This window comes from Micromys minutus (genome assembly GCF_963924665.1).
Source record: "Micromys minutus genome assembly, chromosome: 3".
NCBI lineage: Eukaryota > Metazoa > Chordata > Mammalia > Rodentia > Muridae > Micromys > Micromys minutus.
The window spans coordinates 59,825,701-59,845,579 of NC_137972.1; the positions used below are offsets into that span (position 1 = coordinate 59,825,701).

General features: G+C 41.1%; 1 protein-coding gene across 1 annotated transcript in view; it reads left to right on the plus strand.

Moving 5' to 3' along the window:
• The window catches only part of OCA2 (OCA2 melanosomal transmembrane protein), a gene marked incomplete at both ends in the record, with an annotated part of 280,886 nt that overhangs the window by 33,624 nt on the left and 227,383 nt on the right, over window positions 1–19,879 (plus strand). The window contains 3 exons of the mRNA XM_080915069.1: window positions 1,010–1,170; window positions 2,507–2,586; window positions 4,035–4,188. Of these exons, the coding sequence (XP_080771195.1) occupies window positions 1,010–1,170; window positions 2,507–2,586; window positions 4,035–4,188 (395 nt within the window). The remainder of the gene's footprint in view (window positions 1–1,009; window positions 1,171–2,506; window positions 2,587–4,034; window positions 4,189–19,879) is intronic.

Sequence of the window (19,879 nt, forward strand, 5' to 3'; positions counted from 1 at the left end):
CAATTTTTAAAAACAGTATATCTTGAAGAAAAAAACAATAAAAAAATAAAACGAGCTATTTATTAACTGGCTTACCCCAACACCCCAAAACAAAACAAAAACAAATAACAGCAAAAACCAACCAAACCAAACAAAAATCCAAAAAAAAACCCTCAGGTACTCTGCCCCAAATAGGCCAAATGCATTTCTAGGGACTGAAGGCATAGCAAAGGAACCCAGCAAGCTCTCTCTGAAGTCTTTGGAGACCTGGGTCAAAATGCCTAGGCTAGGTGGCCTGCGGAATTACTATTGTTCTTACACCCAGGATACCATCATTTCAGCAGAGGTCGGTGGTTCTGAGAGTGAAGATACAGGAAAACGGGTTTCCGTGTTTGTCCAACACACAGGCAGGGATGTAAGAGCTGAGAGGAAACACACTGCATGCATCGCTGGGGATACCATTGATTTTCGACAGTTTCAGAACGTTTTTAATTCCCATAGTGATTTCTTACCTTATAACCAGGGGTTTGATACCCTAGAACTTGGATGTAGGTATGGGTTAGTTCATTCATGAGGGCACCTGGCCCTCTCTGGGCCTGTGAACTTGGATGGGAATATTACCGGCTGTAAATGGTGTATGCAGGGAGACAGTCGTGAACACTGGGTAGATATCATCCAGAACTCAAGCAACAGCCACTCAACGCGGTGACACAACACAGAACCAATTGTCAGGGTGGGGGTGAGGGCTGCAGTGGTAAGTGGGCCAAGTATAGGGATTGGATCAAATGGCTGGATGTACATTTCTTCGTGTGCTTTCCTCGTGGGGTGTGTGTGTGTGTGTGTTTGTGTGTGTGTGTGTGTGTGTGTGTCTTTGTGTGTGTGTGTGTGTGTGTGTGTGTGTGTGTGTGTGAGAGAGAGAGAGAGAGAGAGAGAGAGAGAGAGAGAGAGAGAGAGAGAGAGAGAGAGAGAGAGATTGTGGAATGGTAGATGTTCCTTCCTTGTTCTGTACTTCACCTTGACGCACCTTCAGCTGTGAACCTCAGTGACCACACGGACTCCATAATGCTTCAGCTGGACCTGGCAGGGGCCTTAATGGCTGGTGGACCAAGTGGTTTAGGGAAAGAAGACCATGTCCTGGTGGTGGTGACCCAGACAGACACGGTGGGCAACAGACGGCGGCGCCCACAGCAGGTTATTACTTCCACATCATTTCAAAGATACTGTAAAATCTCATTACGTCCTATTATAAATTGGGTTTCCTGCCCAACAGATTTGATGGAAGCCAAAAGGCAGTAACTCCATTATTAGTGAAGTCATTGATTCTTATCTTTTGCTTTGTCATTGAAATCCTTTTCTGCATGCTGTGACAGTCAAGTTGCACTTGCAAGATCTTTGTGCAGTAATGAAAAAAGAAAAAAGATTACTAGCTCATTCAGGGACGCCTTATGGCCTCGGGCAGTTTTTGTTGTGCCAGTCAGAGACTCACTCAACATCACAGAGCACAGGTGGATCCCACAGCTACGTTGTGTGGACAGCATTTGCTAAGCACGAGGTTCCTGAGCTCAGTGTGTGTAGCCCTGTGACGAGTCCCACCTTCAGCTCCCATTCTGCAAATGCACCTGGGTGCAGGAGGAAAGCCAGCAGTAATCCGAGCCTGGGCATCCAAGCCTTGATGCTTGTCCATGGAGCCTCACCTGTCCCCAGGTGGTGACAGTGGCTCTATTGGATATGTCCTGTACTCAGGGGTTTTCCCTAATGTAACCAACCATTAGAAGGAAAGCCTGTTTAAACAAGGCCGTACCCCCCACATTTTTCTGATCTGTGGATCACGGTCTACAGAGCCAAAGTCTAAGTATAAGCAACGATGGCAATTGTCCGTGGCTGGTATAAACCAACATGCTAATTATAGAACGATCTTAAGGCAGAAGCTCAGTTCCTGTCAAGGAATACAGACTGTCGCAGTGAAAAAAAGGAAGCAGAGTTTTCTCATGTCCGAGGTTCTCACAGTGACCTATTGGAGAGCCCCTGGGTCCAGTTCTTCCCATCTGTGGAGGAGACCCCTGTCTTCCCACTGCAAGTTCTCTCTCAGGTCCTCCAGACTGCTGGCTCAGCCAGGTGTGTCTGCAGCAGCGGCTGTTCCAGCTCAGCTCTGTGGGAGGAAGTTGCTCTGACACAGCATGCTGGGATTTCTTTGGGGCAAGTTTCTGCCTCCTGGCTGTAAGCAGGAAGCAATTCTAAGGAAGCATTTTTTTTTTTTTTTTTTTTTTTTTTTTTTTTTTTTTTTTTAAAGTTGCCTCAGAGAACTGAAAGAGCCCAGGACTCAAATAATTCCAACAACTTATGATTTATTTTACTCATAAATCAGTTGGCCTTCCTCACCCACAGGTTCTACGTTCAAGGATTAGATCAACTGTCATTTGAGAATATTTGTTAAAAATAAAACGTGCCTGTATTGAACATGTACCCCTATGCTACATGGTGGCCGTTCCCAAAGACTTACTGTCATTTTGTAATTTGGCTTCTACAGGTCACTCACAATTGGACTGTCCTTTTAAATCCAAGAAGTGATCATGTGGTAGTGAGCAGAACCTTCGAGATAGTGAGCAGGTGGGTTTTTGGGTTTTGGGACATTTTTCTGGGGAAGGCTTATCCAAGACTGAGTGGCTTACAAGGAATAACAGTTTACTTATCTACTCTTCTGGAGGCTGACACGTCTGAGCACCGTGCCAACAGCATCGTGGTGCTCAGGCCTCTTACGGCACCTATCGGCAAGTCTGAGCGAGCCCGTGAGCCTGGGGCAGTCCTCTTCCGCAAGCACAGCTGCATATGAGCACTCACTCTTAGGGGCTCCTGAAACCCTCCGTTCCTCCCCCACATCCTCTCCAAATACCCTCACCATGTAAATCTGCAGATTGAGTTTCCAGCACAGGGCCTTTTGAATGGCACAATCAAACCATATCACTTGCTTAAAGAAGTTTAGCCTACAGTACACCAAACATGGGCATGAGGATGGCACATGTTCATAATGCTTTGTGTGATCTGAACAAGGTACTCATGCATTCACTGTAGACACCACATGCGGAATCTCTGCAGGATACATTGTAAGCATCTTGATCAGGACACATTGTGACCATCTTGATCAGGACATAAGAGGAATGACTTCAGTACCCACTTTGAAGGAAAGGCATGTTTTAGTCAATGTTCATATTTTATTAATATTATACAGATACCATGTCAGTTTAGAGATTCCAGTATCCTGGTTTTACTGGGTTCTGGGTCCAATCTCTCATACACTCTGGGGGAATTGTAGGGGTCTTTGCTTGTCATATGACTAAAGCACTCTAATTTCGACCTCAGTTCCTGGTTCCTCTCAGTCAGCGAGGTGCATATGAGGGCTGAAACATAACACATACTTAGAACTCAGGAGACCGGGGATCTGGTGATGACATAGATCATAGATGTCACCTTCTTTTGTCTTCCCTGCATGTCTGTGTCCTGATCTCTTCTGAAGGACACACATCCCACTGAATTAGGCCTACCCGAATGATTTCATTTCATCATTGTGACTTCCTTAAGAACCATCTCTAAATAATCACATTCCGAGCTATTCAGAGTACGTTGTTTAGTCTATGAACTTGGGGCAGGAATGGCCACTGCTAGGCTCACCACAGTTATTGCTGAGTGACCTCTGTAAAAGTCACTTTTCTGCCATTTTAGGCTCCGCTCAACACTATTGGGAACCAAAGTTTAAGTACTGGTGATGCCCTGGATTAGCAGCTGGAGCGCTCCTGCGCTGATGAGGGCGAAGAAAAGGAAGGGCTAGCCCTGCTGCCATTGTGCAGACTAACTGTTGGACTGCACCTGTGAAAGGCTGAAGTGCTTGTGTTGAGTGGCCCAGAAAGACTTGTGCCCTGTGTCACAGGCTTGGTATTCAGGGCTTTTCTGTCTATGAGATCATGCATCAGGCTGAATGACTTGCTAGAAAGGATACCGAGGAAGCATATTATTTCCTTTGTGTCCCTGACCAACCCCAAGGTCTTTGATTTATTTTGCAGGGAGGCTGTTTCTGTCAGTATCCAGGCCTCTCTCCAGCAGACTCGCCTTGTTCCTCTCTTGCTGGCCCATCAGTTCCTTGGGGCAAGTGTCGAAGGACAAGTGGCAAGCGCAGTGGCCATCCTTGCGGGGGTTTATACTCTGATCATATTTGAGGTAACTATCGTGCCTGTGTCCTGTGGTCTGCGCATGGGCAGGACAGTTAGTTGAATGCTTCGAAAGACTCGGTTTTATTTAGCCAAACTGGAAAGGCGTAATTCCTAAGGATTCTGGGTAGGAAAAGCAACTGCCCCCAAATAGTGGCTGAATCATGGGTGCTGACAGAAACAAGAGGGGTTGCAAGAGGACCAGAAAAGTTTAGTGAGATGTCTGTAAGTTGTTTAGATTTTGTAATTGAATTTTTAATGTTGAGTTTTGAGTACTTATATACTTGAGATATAAGGGCTTTGTTGCCTGTATTTCGCAAATATTTTCTTCCAGGGTGGCTTATAATGTTTGTGGGTTTATATAGATCATGACTTTATATGATTGCTCAGCTATAGTTCCTTAAAATATTTAAAGCTTTAGCTTATAGCTGGTTCTTGACTCTGGGTGAGTTGTGGATGCCCATTTTCAGATCCATGGATGCCTGACTACCATAGCAGCATTTATCAGGAGAGCTTCTTCTCCTCTTCTGAACTGCTTTTGTTCCTATATAATTTTTTTAAAGTGATTGGAGTGACTGAAGATGGCTCAGTGGTTAAGAGCATTTGCTGTTGCAGATGACCTGGGTTTAATTCCCTAAATTCAAATAGAGGCTCATAACTGTCCATAACTCCAGTTCTAAGTGATCTGATCCCACCATTTTGTTTCCATGGGTACCATGCATGGGCATGGTACACAGACAAACATGCAAGTAAAGCATATATATATATATCATGTAAAAAGCAATTGGAGATTTTGTGGGGCATATTTCTGGATTCTCTGTCTCAGCACACTGGTTAAGTGCCTAACCATCCTTTCCTAACCCTTGATGATGGCAGGTGTATTCTGACTTCTCACACTGGAGAGAACACCTCTCACTTGCTGTACCTCCCCAAAGTTCTTCAGTACAGTGGCCATTCTTGTTTCATATATACTTTATATGCTCTTATAGTCTATGACCATAGTGTATCTCTGGATTCATTTATATTTTAAAATCATTGTACAGGCCCTATGACCTTCTAGGTTGGTTTTGTGTACTGTCATTTTCTTGATCTCATGGGAGTACTTTTTAATATTCTTGAGATTTTAAAGATAGAACATCATAGCATATGTAGTGGGGGTGTTTTTATTTTTTCCTTTCTAATCTAAATCCCTTTAATTTCCTGTTTATTTATTTTTATTTTATTTTATTTTATGCCTTTTTACAGTATCCAGAATAAGGTAATGAGATGGTGTGGTGGTTTGAATACGCCTGGCCCAGTGAGTGGCACTATTAGGAAGTGTGGCCTTGCTTGAGGAAGTGTGTTACTGTGGGGTGGCCTTTGAGAGCCTGGGGATGCCCGTCTTCTGGTTCCCTTTTGAACAAGATATAGGATTCTTGGCTCCTTCTTCAGCACTGTGCCTGCCTGGATGCTGCCATTCTTCCTGCTATGATGATAATGAACTGAACCTCTGAACCCGTAAGCCCCAATGAAATGTTGTCCCTTATAAGAGTTACTTTGGTCATGGTGTCTCTTCACCTAAGGAAGACCCTAACTAAGGGAGGTGGTGAGAGTGGGCATCTTTGCTCTGCTCTCTGATCACTCAGGAAGGACTTCCAGCTTCCACCACTAGTAGGGTATCACCTGTTGTTTTTTAGATGCTGCTTATGAGACTCGGGGAAATCTCTTTCTTTTCCAGTTGTATTGAGAATTTATTCCATATTAGGCTGTTGAGTTTTGGCTGTACTTTTCTGTGTCAGCCCCTGTGATCACTTGATTTGTTTGCATTAAGTAAGCACTACTATGTTAGGACATATATCGGGGTGTACTTATATCTCTGCATGAAATGTTTCCTAAGTGACTGTACTCCGATCTTCTTATCCTTTCTTTAGTTCCATCCTACAGATTTTGATCTTCATGTTTTAGTTTCATTAATTTTCTCTTTAAATTTTTTCAACAGATTATTTACTTTGTTATTATTTTGTTGATATTTTCTTGAGGGGACGGAATATTGATATATTGGCCAGGTTGGCCTCAAACTCTTGAGCTCAGGAGACCAGGTCTCAGCCTTCTCGAATAGCTGGGGCTAGAGATATGTGCGACAGTGCCTGGCTTAGATATATACTATTTAATTCATAAACTTCAGCAATACTTTGTTTTCTTTCAGTTATATAATTAGGGTTTGATTTCTCTATGGTCAGAGAACTTACCATACATTCAATTCAAGTTTATATATTTTTTTATAATTCAAAGTTTTTAATCTGACTTGATTTATACTTTGCAGACTGAAAGAAATAAAAAGTTTTCTATTTTATGACACTAGTATAACTTGCAAATAAAAATGATCTATGTAACAACTTGTGAAATCCAAACCCTTCCTTTGGTTGGTTTGTTCTTAGGTTAAGAAGGAAAAAAAATTGTAGAAGTGTTAGAGCAGTAATGTTTTGGTTTGTGCTCCTATAACGTTTGTACTTCCAGAATTCCCTAGAGTTCCTCTACTGGTATAAGTTTTCATGGACAGGGGTTGTGTCCAGAAGTGAGGTCAACACTGTAGTTTCCTGGGTTGCTCTTCGACTTAACATGTGAGGACTCAGAAGATTCCCTATGTCTGAGTCCCAGTTCTTTCCCCAGAACTAGAGGTCTCTTGGCTCTGTAGACAGGCATCTGCAGCCTACACTGCTGTTGTCTGATGTAACTGCCCTGAAGAAGCAAGTCCTGGGGTGAGCCGACTAACCCACCCATTCATTCTCCCTGTATATTGTTGTCATTGCTTCCTGGACAACTGTCTCTGCTCTCTGTAGCTGTGACCTGTTTCCTGTTGCCTCATCTGCTCTTTGTAGGAGGCCTCTTGTCATGTTTGTTCACCAGTGTTGAGGCCAGTGCCTTGAACAGAACCTAGCTTGTGGAGTTAGCTTAATGTACAAACACATGTCCCTAGATTACCTGTACATGTTTGAGACATGTGCTGAGATCTGAGTCCAGGTATCCTGACCCCTGGGCACTGCCCACACAAATCTTTTGGTATGTGCCAATGGTCCACATGTAATTGGGGAGGAGACAAAGGCTCAGCCAGGGCTCCCACAGGGCTTTAATGTTAGGACAAGATGAAACCACTTCAGGACATCCCTTGGATTATTTATAGCTCTGACCCTATAATGGAGGTAGAGCTTATTGGCAGCTCCTCAGTGATATATTTCTCATCCTTGTAAAGTTGTTCTCACTGAGAGCAAGAAGAACAAATTTGGTGCAATCCTTCTGACTCTCATACTTTGATCTCAAACTGGGCCTTGGCCTTGGAGAATTCCTTAGCATAGCATACTAAGAATTCTGCTGCAGCTAAGGTTTGTAGACTGAATAAAATCACATTAAAAAAATGTCTTAGACAGTCTTAACAAAAAAAAAGAGTTCACAGCATAAAGGAGATAATATGTTTCCCAAACCTTGGTTCCTTTTGGCTAGAAACACAAAGGCTCTTGCCTTTACCCCCTTATCAAACAGAGGCAGAGTTAGGCAGCCTCAGCGTGAGGCCTGGCTGCACCGTTCACATCTTTTGTATTTGGCTTATGTATTTATGTAGCATTTGGCTTAAAAGCTAGTTATGATCTGCACCAGCCCAGTGCCCCATGTCTTCCTAACTTTATTCTGCCTGTGCTGTAACCAGTCTCTAGGCACAGCCTGGCCTGCACATCTGTACTTCAGTCCAGCTTGCTAGGTCTGCCGGTCTGACTTACCTCTCCTGGGCCCTTCACAATCCTCAGACTTAGCTTTTATCCCACATCTAGTGCCCTGGCCTAGTTTGGAGAGCCCTGCCTATACTGTACTCAACCTGAGGCTCATGCCAGGCTGGTATCCATACCAATTTTGACATTATTGTAGCCCACCATGCCTAATCTCCCGACCTGTCCCAGTCTGCGAATCCTGTGTACCAGCCTAACTTGGAGAGTTCACCTGTCCCTTCTCTGCCTTCAATTTCTTTAATCCTCATACTTTCTCTACGCTTACAACCAGGGCCCCAGCTCAGACAGGTAAGCCCTATCTATGCCCTACCCATCCTCCAGATTTGGGCTAGGTGGTATACTCTTAGTGCCAGTCTTTTGTGTCCACATTAGACTTACAACCAAGAAAATAAGTCCAAATGCTCAGGTCTCACTGCAAAACCACAAATGTCATGGAAGGTTAAGATAATAAGCATGTTTCTTACAAAATTTACCAGTCTTGTAAAAAACATTATTTTCCTGTGAGGATTACCTAGATGAACCCCAAGATTAGGAACATAAAAGGATAATCATAAACATAATAAAAAATTGAGACGTTGAAAAGTGACACAAAGAAAAAGATTGACTAAGTTAAGGAGAATAGATGCCCAAACGATGCTCAAGGAAACACAGATCTAGGTTGAAGGAAACAACCCAGGATTTGAAAACTGAATTCAATAAGGATGTGGAAATGCAGAAGAAAACCCAGGATGGGATTGAAAAGCTCAACAACCTATTTAAAAAAATGTTACAGTAGAATGAATCAAGTATAAGACAAGGATATTGGGATTCAAAGTTATAGGAAAGGAATTAGACCCCTCAAGAAAAGAAAAGAAAAAAGACATAGAAAAAGGCTATGCAGAACTTACGGGACATTGTGAAAAGACCAATTCTTCAAATTACAGGCATGAGTGAAAGAGCAGAATCCAAGGTTACTGATCAAAGAAGAAAATTCCCCTCAACCGAAGAAACCAATACACATACAGGTCCAAGGAGCACACAGAGCACCAGCCAGACAAGATTAAAAAAAGAAGAAGAAACCCTTCTCTGCATATTATAGCCAAAGCACTGAATGTGCAGGGTAAAACAAGAGTATGGACAGCCCTAATTCTAGTAGGAAATAACCGCACAGCTCACATACAAGCCAAATCCATCAGCACAACAACTTTTTTTCCTCAGTGGAAACCTTAAAGCTAGACAGTCCAGGAACAATGCACTCCAAGTTCTAAAAGATCATGAGTATCAACCTAGACTACCAGAACCAGCAAAGCTATTTGCCATAGTTGAAGGAGAAATAAAAAATGTTTCCATGACACAAATGATTTAAAGAAATCATGTTCACCAAGCCAGTGCTATGGAAAATACAGGGGTGGGGGGCTGGGGGAAGAGTGTTGGTTGTAGAAAACATCCACTATAATCCAGGTTGATTTTAACCTGGAGATAGAGGGCTGGTTCAACTATATAAACTAACAAAAATGTAGTAAATCATACAAATGGGCTTAATGATAAAAATTATATAATCATCTCAATAGAACACAGAAAAGGCCTCTGACAAAATCCAACTTGGCTTCAAAAAAAAAAAAAAAAAAAGGTCCTAGAGACAGTAGTACTAAGAGGATAAACTCAACATAATGAAGACTATATATTATAAACTCACACCCAACATGATCCTAAATGGAAAAAATCCTGAAGCAACAATAAAATCAGAAATGAGAAAGGGCTATCCACTGTCTCTACTTCTTTTCAATATAGTACTTGAAACATAATTTGGAATAAGGCCATACAAAAAGAAAATTAAAGGAGTACAAATAGAAAAAAGTCAAATTATTTCTAATTGTATATGGTATAATATTATATGGAAGAGATTCCAAGAATGGTACCAGACATGTAGAAATGGTGAATACTTTTATCAAAGTGGTAGAATATGAAATCAATTGTCTTTGTAATGCATTACAACAGATGCACTGAGAAGTGATTATGGACACACTTAAATTTATAGTAGCCTCAAAGAAAGGAAAACATCTAAGAATAAGCCTAAGACCTCTATAATAAAAAGTTTACGTCTCTGAAGACAGTGATTAAAGAAGTGTCTAGCATTTTGAAAGACCTCTAGTGCACATTGATTGATAGAATTAATACCATAAAAGTGACCATTCTATCAAAAGCAATGTACAGATTCAGTGCAATCTCAATAAAAAAATCCCCAAGACATTATTCATAGAAATAGAAAAAAAAAGATTCTAAAATTCATATGGAGTCATGAAAGACCATAGATAACCAAAGCAATTCTGAGCATAAAAGAACAATGTTTGAGGAATTACTAATCTAGATTTCAAGGAATAAAAAAAAAAGTATAGTTTTGGCATAGAAACAGACATGTAGACCAGTGGAACAAGATAGAAGGAGAAAATTTAAATATTCATAAGTACAGCCATTTAATACTTAACAAAGATTCCAAAAGCACACACAGAAGAAAGATGGCATCCTCAATAAATAGTGCTGAAAAAACTGGAAATCCATACCCCACACAAAGTCAACTTCAAATGGGTTAAAGAGCTTAGTGTGACTCCCACAAAACTGCTAAGAGAAAACATAGGCTGTGCCCTATAAGATATGGGTGTAGAAAAGGACTTTCTGACTGGGACCCAATTTGTCTAAACCATTGTTAACACCAACAATGAACAAACAGGACCTCATAAAACTAAAAGGCTTTGTACAATAGAATAAACCATCAGGCTGTAGAGATGGCTCAGTGGTTAAGAGCACTGACTGCTCTTCCAGAGGTCCTGAGTTCAAATCCCAGCAACCACACTGTGGCTCACAACCATCTGTAATAAGATTTGATGCCGTCTTCTGGTATGTCCAAAGATAGCTACAGTGTACTTATATATAATAAATCTTAAAAAAAAAGAGTTTTAAAAAAAGAAAACCATCGATCATCTAAGGAAGCTTTGCAAAAAAATCTTTGCCAGGTATATATTTGATAGGGAATCAATATCCAGAATATACATAGAGTAAAAAAACCCCAAAGTCAACAACAATAAAACAACCCAAATTGAAAATGTACTTGTCTCTGTACAGAGTTTTCCCCAAAGAAGGAACAAAAATAGCCAAAAATATCTCAAAAAGTAGTCAACATTCTTAATAAGTAAGAAAATAAAGATAAAAACTACTTTAAAACTTCATCTTCTAGTCACAGTGGTCAACACCAAGAAAACAACTGACAAGTGTCAGCAAGAATACAGAGAAAGGGACCCTTTATGAATTGTTGGTGGGATTGCAAACTGGTGTAGCCATGATAGATATCAGTGCGGAAAATTTCAAAAAACTAAACAACAACAACAACAACAACAAAACTATTCAACTCAGTTATAGCACACCATGGCATATTTTCAGAAGACTCACATCCTATTTTATAGACATCTGCTTAGTTCATTGACATCCTAATAACAATAGCCAGGGAATGAGTGACCTTAAATGCTCTTCACTTGATGAATGAGTAAAGAAAATGTACATTTATACAATGGAATATTGTATAGAAACTTACTCTTATATCTACAAGTAAGTGTGGCTTTCATCCCTTATTAAAAGTGTCTTTTTGTAACATGTGGAGACAATCAGAGACGGCCTGTTCAGGTGAAAGGAAAAATGAAATAATGAAATTTGCTCATAAGTGAACGTAACTAGAAAATAATTTTTGTAAAATAACCCAGACACAGAGATGCAAGTACCATATGTTCTTTAATTTGTGGGTCCTAGCTCTGGATCTTTAGATGTGAGTATGTAACCACAGTAACCATAGAAACCAGGATCGTCAAATAGGATTTCAGAGTGGGCTTTAGAGAGAGAATAGCAAGAGTCAAATGATAGAAATTGGGAAATGGAGAAGCTTTAGCTCCCTCAATGCTGAGGTGTTTAAAACATCTACAAAGAATGTTGCTGTTTTATACTTACCCCAAGTTATAAATGAGATATACAAATACATGCCTATAATATATACTAAATAAGAAGAAATATACATATGAACATATATACATGTGTATATGTTAAATGAAGTTAGGCTACTTGAGGTAACAGTGCTTTCCCCAAGAACCATACACTATCTTATGAAATCCCCAGTATCCAGCATGGTCAGGGGAAGCGATATAGGCTATTACATTTGCTCTTGTTTGCACCCACAAAGTTGATGTTCAGAACTCAGAGGAATTGAGCTGGATCTGAGCTTAGCACTTCTTCTCTGAGGAATACCTTTATAGAATTGGAAGGTGTGATGGAAGCTACCAAGGGAGAAAAGAAATCAATAGTCCCACACAGCTGGGATGTGCATGAACCACAGAAATGACTAACATGCAACATGGTCTTAAAGGTATGAATAGCACTTTCAGTCTTGGAAGTGACCCACACCCATGTAGTTGGCTTAATGGACCGATTAACAGGAGGGAAATCATACCTCACACTTTAAATGTGGCAAGTAAGGTCATGTCTTTAAAGGATAACCTACTAATACTACTGCCTTAAAACAGAATGATTCCAAAATGCGTTTGAAACTGGTCCTTATATCTACAAATAAGTGTGGCTTTCATTCCTTACCAAAGACGCTTCTTTTTGTACCATATGGAAACCATTCCAGAAAGCCAGAGCTGCTCAAAATGCAGACTAAATCTAACCATGGAGTGCCCATTCCCAAACAATAGATACTCTACAAAACAACTCCTATACTTAAGGGTCAGGGAAAACCATGTAGTAAGAGGTAGAAAAGTTAAAAGAGCCAGGGTCCAGAACACCTGATGCAAAATTGTGCCCTGTAGATGTGACAGGGTATCTACACCAACAAAATCTCAACAATATGTCTGCTTACACAAGGCTTGAATAATGACACCACTGGTTGATAGCCTGTGTGGATGGGAATATCTCAAGATGCTCTTGATGAAGACCTGCAGGAGAGAGGCAGAATTGGTCTTCCCCAGGGTTAGTCTTTTAACTAGTTGTTCAATACCAAATAGTCACCCCTAAAACATACACACAAGCAACACTAAGTAGACTCAGAAGATTGGAGTGTGTGTGTTTGTGTGTATGTGTGTGTTTGTGTGTGTGTGTGTGTGTGTGTGTGTGTGTGTAGTAATAATGATAAAAGAAAAAGAGGCTATGAGTTTGACAGAGAGCATGGCGGATGGAGGACATAGAAAAGGTTTGGGGGATTTGGGAAATCATGTAATTGTATTCTGATTAAAATGTATTTAAAAATCTCTTTATGGAGTTAACTCTTTGAGAGAGGAGTCCTTTTATTATCCAGGAGTCTTTATAGAGGTAGGAATCTTTGGAGAAACAGGGAGGAGGCCACATATCCAATTGTGATGTACACAGCACAGTGCTGGTCTTAGCAACAACTCTGAGGCCTGTTGTCTACATTTTCTTTTTGTAGTAGTTTGCAGAGCAGAAACTCACTTTACCCCTGTGGTCAGTTGCTGTTCCCCTAACCAGGTTAAGTCTGTTTCTCTTTTACTGTTCTTTCATCCAACAAGTCTTCTCCTATTTCCAAAATTCTTTCCTTCTCTTCTTTGAATAACATTTTTTTTTAATTTCATGAAAACTGATGAATTTGCTTACACAGGTGCTATTACTGAAGTTGACTCCCCTGTTTAGAATGTCTCAATTCAGATGAGGCTTTGAGGTCATTAACCCTTCAGTCCTGATCGTGTTAGGACCACCCCAAAGTCAGGAACTTTCATTCCTGAACACGAAGATAGTAAGGTGATTGCCCACATAAGGCTTGCGCTGTCTTTGCTTTTCTGATGTGATTTATGTTTGAACCATTTCACCGGCTGGATCCCCTCTGTCACTCCTAACTCCTACTGTCTCCTAGCAAGGAAGATTTTCTGGGAACTTTGCTCGATGGGAGGGTGTTCTGGACTGACGTAGACAGGGAGCCACCTGCCTTTCCTTTCATTTTGTGCATGGTCTTGCAGGAAGAGACAGAAATGGTCAGGAAGACAGAACTCACTGTCTCCTGCATCTCCACTGCCGTCCGCCTCCTGCCTTCAAATATCCCCGAGTGTGGTACTGAGACTATAAGACTCACATCTTTTCACTGCACAGGTGAGGATGTCCATGCTCTGGCCACAGTGAAATGGCCATTATTTTTTTGGGAGTGGAGGAGGGGGACTTGACAAGGCCCTCTTGAGTTCTGCCTTCTGTGCTTTCTACTCAATCCTGGGTTAGCTTCATGCTGTGTAACTTTGTATCTTTTAAGGATAAGTTGCATGAAAAACCAGGTTTTGGTAGCATCCCCCACTTTCTAAGTGCGTTTTTGGAATAGCGAATAGCTTTTGTGGTTCCGCAAAGCTAGAATCATAGCCATACAGTCTCTGATTCAGCTCCACATGTAAGCTTTTATTGAGACTTTTATGATTTGTAATAGAACATTGCATTGCAATAACTTAGTATTGAAAGATTCAGGGACAGTTGTTTAGTGATCTATACAATCTTTCCTTTCAGGTGATACAGGGCTAGTTAATGAAAACCTGTAGCACGGTTGTCCAGGGAGCATGCTCATGTACAGAGTTTATAATTGTGTGACTTTGTCTACATGGTTTCACTGTGTTTGTCCTGAAACAACAGCTGGGAGGTTCTGTATGTTCAGCATCTACAGCAGATAATTTCTTGTAGGGCATAGAACTCGAGGATCTATGATTCTAGAAAATATGGCCAGCCATGAGAATTAACCTAGAATTTGGAGGGCAGAACCTCAAAAGAAAAATGTTTGAATTTTAGAAGACGTATTCTCTATTGGTCATACAGTGTGTGAGGAGTTTTGTTATGAGACATATCAGATAAAACATGTGAGAGATCAACAAGCACAAAGACCAAAAGCTGACGACACAAGTGACAGACACAGTGGACTGCGAATTCCATGTGGCTGCCACCTAATACAAGTGTTTTGGCAAGAAGAGGCCAGGGGAAGGTAATTAGGGTCTTAGGAGGGAACCTCATACCGCAGATGCCAGATTTGGAAACTGCCCAGCCATTTACAGGTTCTGGAATCTTCCTCCTAGCCTTTGCAGCTCCATGCTCTAGTACCCACTCATACCCCTCAGAGCTCCATGTTCTAGAATCTACCAGTATCTATCATAGCTCTATGGTCTTAGAAAGACTGCTATTCCTTACAGCTCTGAATTCCAGCACTGGTCTTAATTGCTTACAGTAGTGTCAGCCACAGCCCCTCACAGGTTCATGTTCTAGCAGCCAAATCCTATCATCACTCAGTGTCCCATGTTTCCCCCCTAGTCATGCAACTTCATTGTCCAGTGCCTGATATTAGTCAGGATCTTACATTCCAGACACTACCCCAATCCCTCCCTCCTCCATTTTAAAGCCCCTATGCGCAATACCCCATAATCTAGTTTTTCAGAATTCACTCCTACACCATCATAGTTCTATGTTCCTACATGTCTGGTCCAATTACCCAAGATCCTTAGGCCCATCTGTCCTCTTTAATGTAGCAGATGAGCTCCTGTCTTTATAATGTAGAAGCCATATCATTGTCTTCTTATTTTGTCTAATAGCTGTTTGAGGTCTTCAGTTCTTCCTTAAGGCCTTTGTCACATATTTTATTGATTTTTTCTCACCTCTGTAGCACTTTGCTTTAGACGACTTCATGTTTTAGTATATTAGCCAGTGTCGCTCAATGGCTTTCTATTGACTTTTCTGTAACTTTCCAGGCTCTGCTTTGCATGAGGTGCAGGGTTTTAAAGTCTGCAGGAGCTGTTCTCACATAAAAGACAATGCTATGGAGTCATGAAGGTAGATTCATGGCACCTCCAACTCTATCCACCCTCAACATTTGTTGGGGTGTATTTATGTATTTATGGCTTCATTGTGGCTGATATTACATCCCTTTGGGTATAAATGTGAGGCCTGAAGCTCTCAGAAAAGTGCGGTTATGATGAATCAACAGTTTAGGGTCCTTTTGCACTAGGGTTTACATTGTAGTAGGTGAGGAGATGCTCTTCCATGCTGACAGTCAAAGGGTTTTGGATGCCTGAGCCTAGGGACAGTACTAACAGATTAGGTCTACAGCTTTAATCTCTGAGGTAAAATGACCTGGATCAGTGGGTTGATTTTTAGAAACCAGGTCCTAAGAGGATGACGACCAAGAGATAGGAATATAAGAAAATAGTAACATTTGGGACTTAGAGGTCTTGCATAAGCTATAACTGATGCCAAGTAAATACTAAGAAGCACAGCATCCTATATATAATTTTAAGGGGGAGAAATGGGATCAAGTCAGCATAAATTCAGTCAAGCAATGTTGCTCAAAGAGAATACAGAGTATCACCAGGGCATCAGAGACTGAGCACATGGCTTTGGGACTGAGAACTCTAGTCTCTTCAGGGGGAAAAGATAAATTCACAGGAACCTTAGTATCTTTGTGGTCATGGCCCCAGCTCCAGACTGGTTCCTACTAAGTCTGCCTTTGGGCAAGGACACAGAACTAGGCACGTTTTGTTCTTTCATCTAGGCCTCTGAGAAAGCTTTGGTTTGGTAGGGCTCTCAACAACTAAAGGCATCAGACAACAATTCAAGACTTTAGGAGCCGTTTCCGGCTCTGTGCGCAATACATGGAGGCTTGGTCATGAGGCTCTATTCCCGAAAATTCTTGGAACTTTACAGCTATTGCAGTCCTCCGCTTTTAACAGGACCCAGGGTCAGCGGCAGACAGCAGCAAGCAGCCAGTGATGGTCTCAGATGAGACATGCATTCTGGAACCCTCAGCTCTACAGAAACCAATGGTGGAGGCTGGGACAGCCAATGTTACAGTTTTCTGGCCTTGCACTGTCAGGACCCTCAGCCCCTGACAGTGGCCCATGGTATAGTTCTCTAGCCTTTAACCCTTTATGTCTGGCCACCCCTGAGAACTCTTAGTAACCAGAGGCCACATCTTCTCTTCTCTGTCTCCTCATAGCCTTCCTTTTTTCTATAGCTTCAGTGCTCCTCCTTCTCTTACCGTTGCTCTGACTCTATCAGCCCCTGTTTTCCCCCATGTTTCTGCTCCTTGTTTTCAAAATGGCCACTCTCTGGCCTTCAGCTGCACTCAAGTCACTGTTACTGCTGTAGTTACCACATCTGCTGCAGCCACCACCTTTACAGTTGCTGCTACATCTGCCTCTTCATGTCCCTAGCTCAGTCTGCTCTGCTAATGATAAAGATCCAACATAGTTATGAAAAGGCCATTTGGGAGAAAGCTTTCATTTGGCCTAATGTCACAACTCTAGGAGGCATAAAAGGCAAGAGGGTCTTCCAGCTGCTTTGAAAGTTGAGTGAAGTAGACAGAGAAGGAATATGACAAAAGTGTTTGTGCCCATCACAGAAGACATTTATGTAAATGAATGTCTCTGTGTGTATCAGTCTCAGAGCAGGGTAAACAGGTTCATCTAGAACTTATCAATACTGTTCATACTTAAAGCCCCCTTCTTCTTTTTGAAGATTTATTTATTTGTGTATATGGATATTTTGTCTGCATGTACATCTACATACACACCAGAAAACACCATCCCATAACACGGAACTATGGTTATAGATGGCTGTGAGCCACCATGGAGGAACTTAGAATTGAACTCAGCACCCGTGAAAGAGCAGCCATTGTTCTTAACTCCTGAGCCATCTCTTCATTCGTCTTTCTTTCTTTGTGAAATAAGATCTCATGGAGTCCAGGCTGCCCTTTAACTCACTTTGTAGATGAGGATTACTTTGAACTCCTGATCCTCCTGTCTCCACATCCCAAGTTTTAGTAGAACCAATTTCTGCGGAACGTTTACAACAAACATTAGCATCACTAGTTGTGGTGCTAATGGGTCCTCCGCAACTGCTAACATGTCCTCAGAGTGCTTACAAAGTGTATACAAAAGCTGGCTGTCATGTTGACAGTGTAGGCAGTTGCCAGGAAAGTGGTTACTAGGTGGACAATTCTGCAGTCAAGATTGTCAGGTGCAAGAGTAGTGCCCACCACAAGTTGTTTAAAATAAAGACTTGACCAAAGCACAGCACAAACTAACAATCTTAACATTGTTTAATACTTAACAGTATGTATCCATCTCAAATGATGCTTATGTTCTGCTCAGCATCTCAGTGGAAGGGGTATTCTGATTTATTTCACCACAAGGGTATGCAGTTCTCTCCTTTCACCTATTCATCCCATCTTTTGAAAAGGGAATGAGAAAATGTTTCATCATGTAACTCAATGGCTGATACTAGTCATGTAGATCAGGATGTTTGGAACTCACTGTGTAGGTAGATCAGAATGTCTGGAAATCACAGTGTAGACTAGGATGTCTGGAAGTCACTGGGTAGATCAGGATGTTTGGAACTCACTGTGTAGGTAGATCAGAATGTCTGGAAATCACAGTGTAGACTAGGATGTCTGGAAGTCACTGGGTAGATCAGGATGCCAGGAATTTATTGAAAAATCTCCAACCTTAGCCATCCAAGGGCTGATATTACAAGTATGAGTACCATACCCAGCTTCCTGTTGGATCTCTTAGGGTGATTTTAGCTAGCATCTGGGATTTCAGGAACGTTGTGGAACATATGTCCTCTAGCAGAGGGAGCACACACTTGAATATGGGAGACATTTTATATCTGTGATTCTCCAGCAACACTCATGGAGCCCTGTGCTAGGTTAAAACTGCCAACAAGTTAAAAGATTCAGGAGTGCTGGGGTTTGCATCACGTTCTATCTGTTTGCCGTAAGCCCTGACATTTCAATATTCAAAGGTTGCTACAGCTCCAAAAAGCAGTTCCAAGGCCAGAGATCACGGAAGATCTCTTAGTCTGGGTCGTTATTTCCTAGTCAGGGTGATTACTCATGTCTGAAGATAGGGTGAGGCAGAGGCCAGAAAATAACTGATTCCAGGTGAGAGTGAGGTTTAGGTTGTTAGTACTATTGTGATTTGAAATAACCAACTTGATCTACATTTGATGCTGTTTACTTTTCTTGTCTTCCCTTTATTGCTATAAGCACATGTCGTTACTGTAACCAGCGTGCTGCATCTACTTATATACCAGATCCAATAATATGGACCTTTACATTGTTACTTTGATCTGAGCTTCTTAAACTTTCCCCCACTTACAATCTGTTTCCACGAAATGAAATTTCACACAATATTATGAATATAGGTGCATATTTAAGTATGCAAATCAAGCAGTTATGGATAATGAATCTTAAATTTATTTCAAAACAATTCTTTGGTATAATATAATTTTAAAATTAAAAAAAGATTTATTTATTTATTTTATGTTTATGAGTACACTCAATGTTTTTATACAACCAGAAGAGGGCTTAGGATCCTGTTGGAGATGGTTGTGAGCCACCATGTGGTTGCTGGGAATTGAACTCAGGACCTCTGGAAGAACAGTGGTCTTAACCGCTGAGCCATCTCTCCAGCCCACATAATATACTTTCAAAGATGTTAATCTGAAGTAAATCCACTCCATGAAAGGGGTACAAAACCACACTCTGAGACCAATTCAGTGTTTTGAAGAAACTGAGGTCACAGGACTGTTGCCTTGCTTTCTCGGAGTGTTCTCATAAGCACTCAGAATTCTCCTCACACAGATCTATGCTTAGACTGTGCTCCAACAAATAGGACACTATTTTTTAGAAGTTGTCTATAGTTTTGATATAAATTCTAAAAATTAAAAAAAAATCAATTTTTTATTTTTAGTATCTCATTTTAACTCATTTTTGTAGACCTCTTATTACAAATTACCATTTTAATTAATTTCTAAAATCAGATCTTTTTTTCCATTTTAATTAAGAAGCCTGCCCACTTGTGATCTTTAAAAATTTAACTGCCTACGACCTGGTTAAACATAAAAGAGAAACTAATTTGGAGTTAGTAAAATTCCCCACTGAGGGAACCCTAAAGCCAG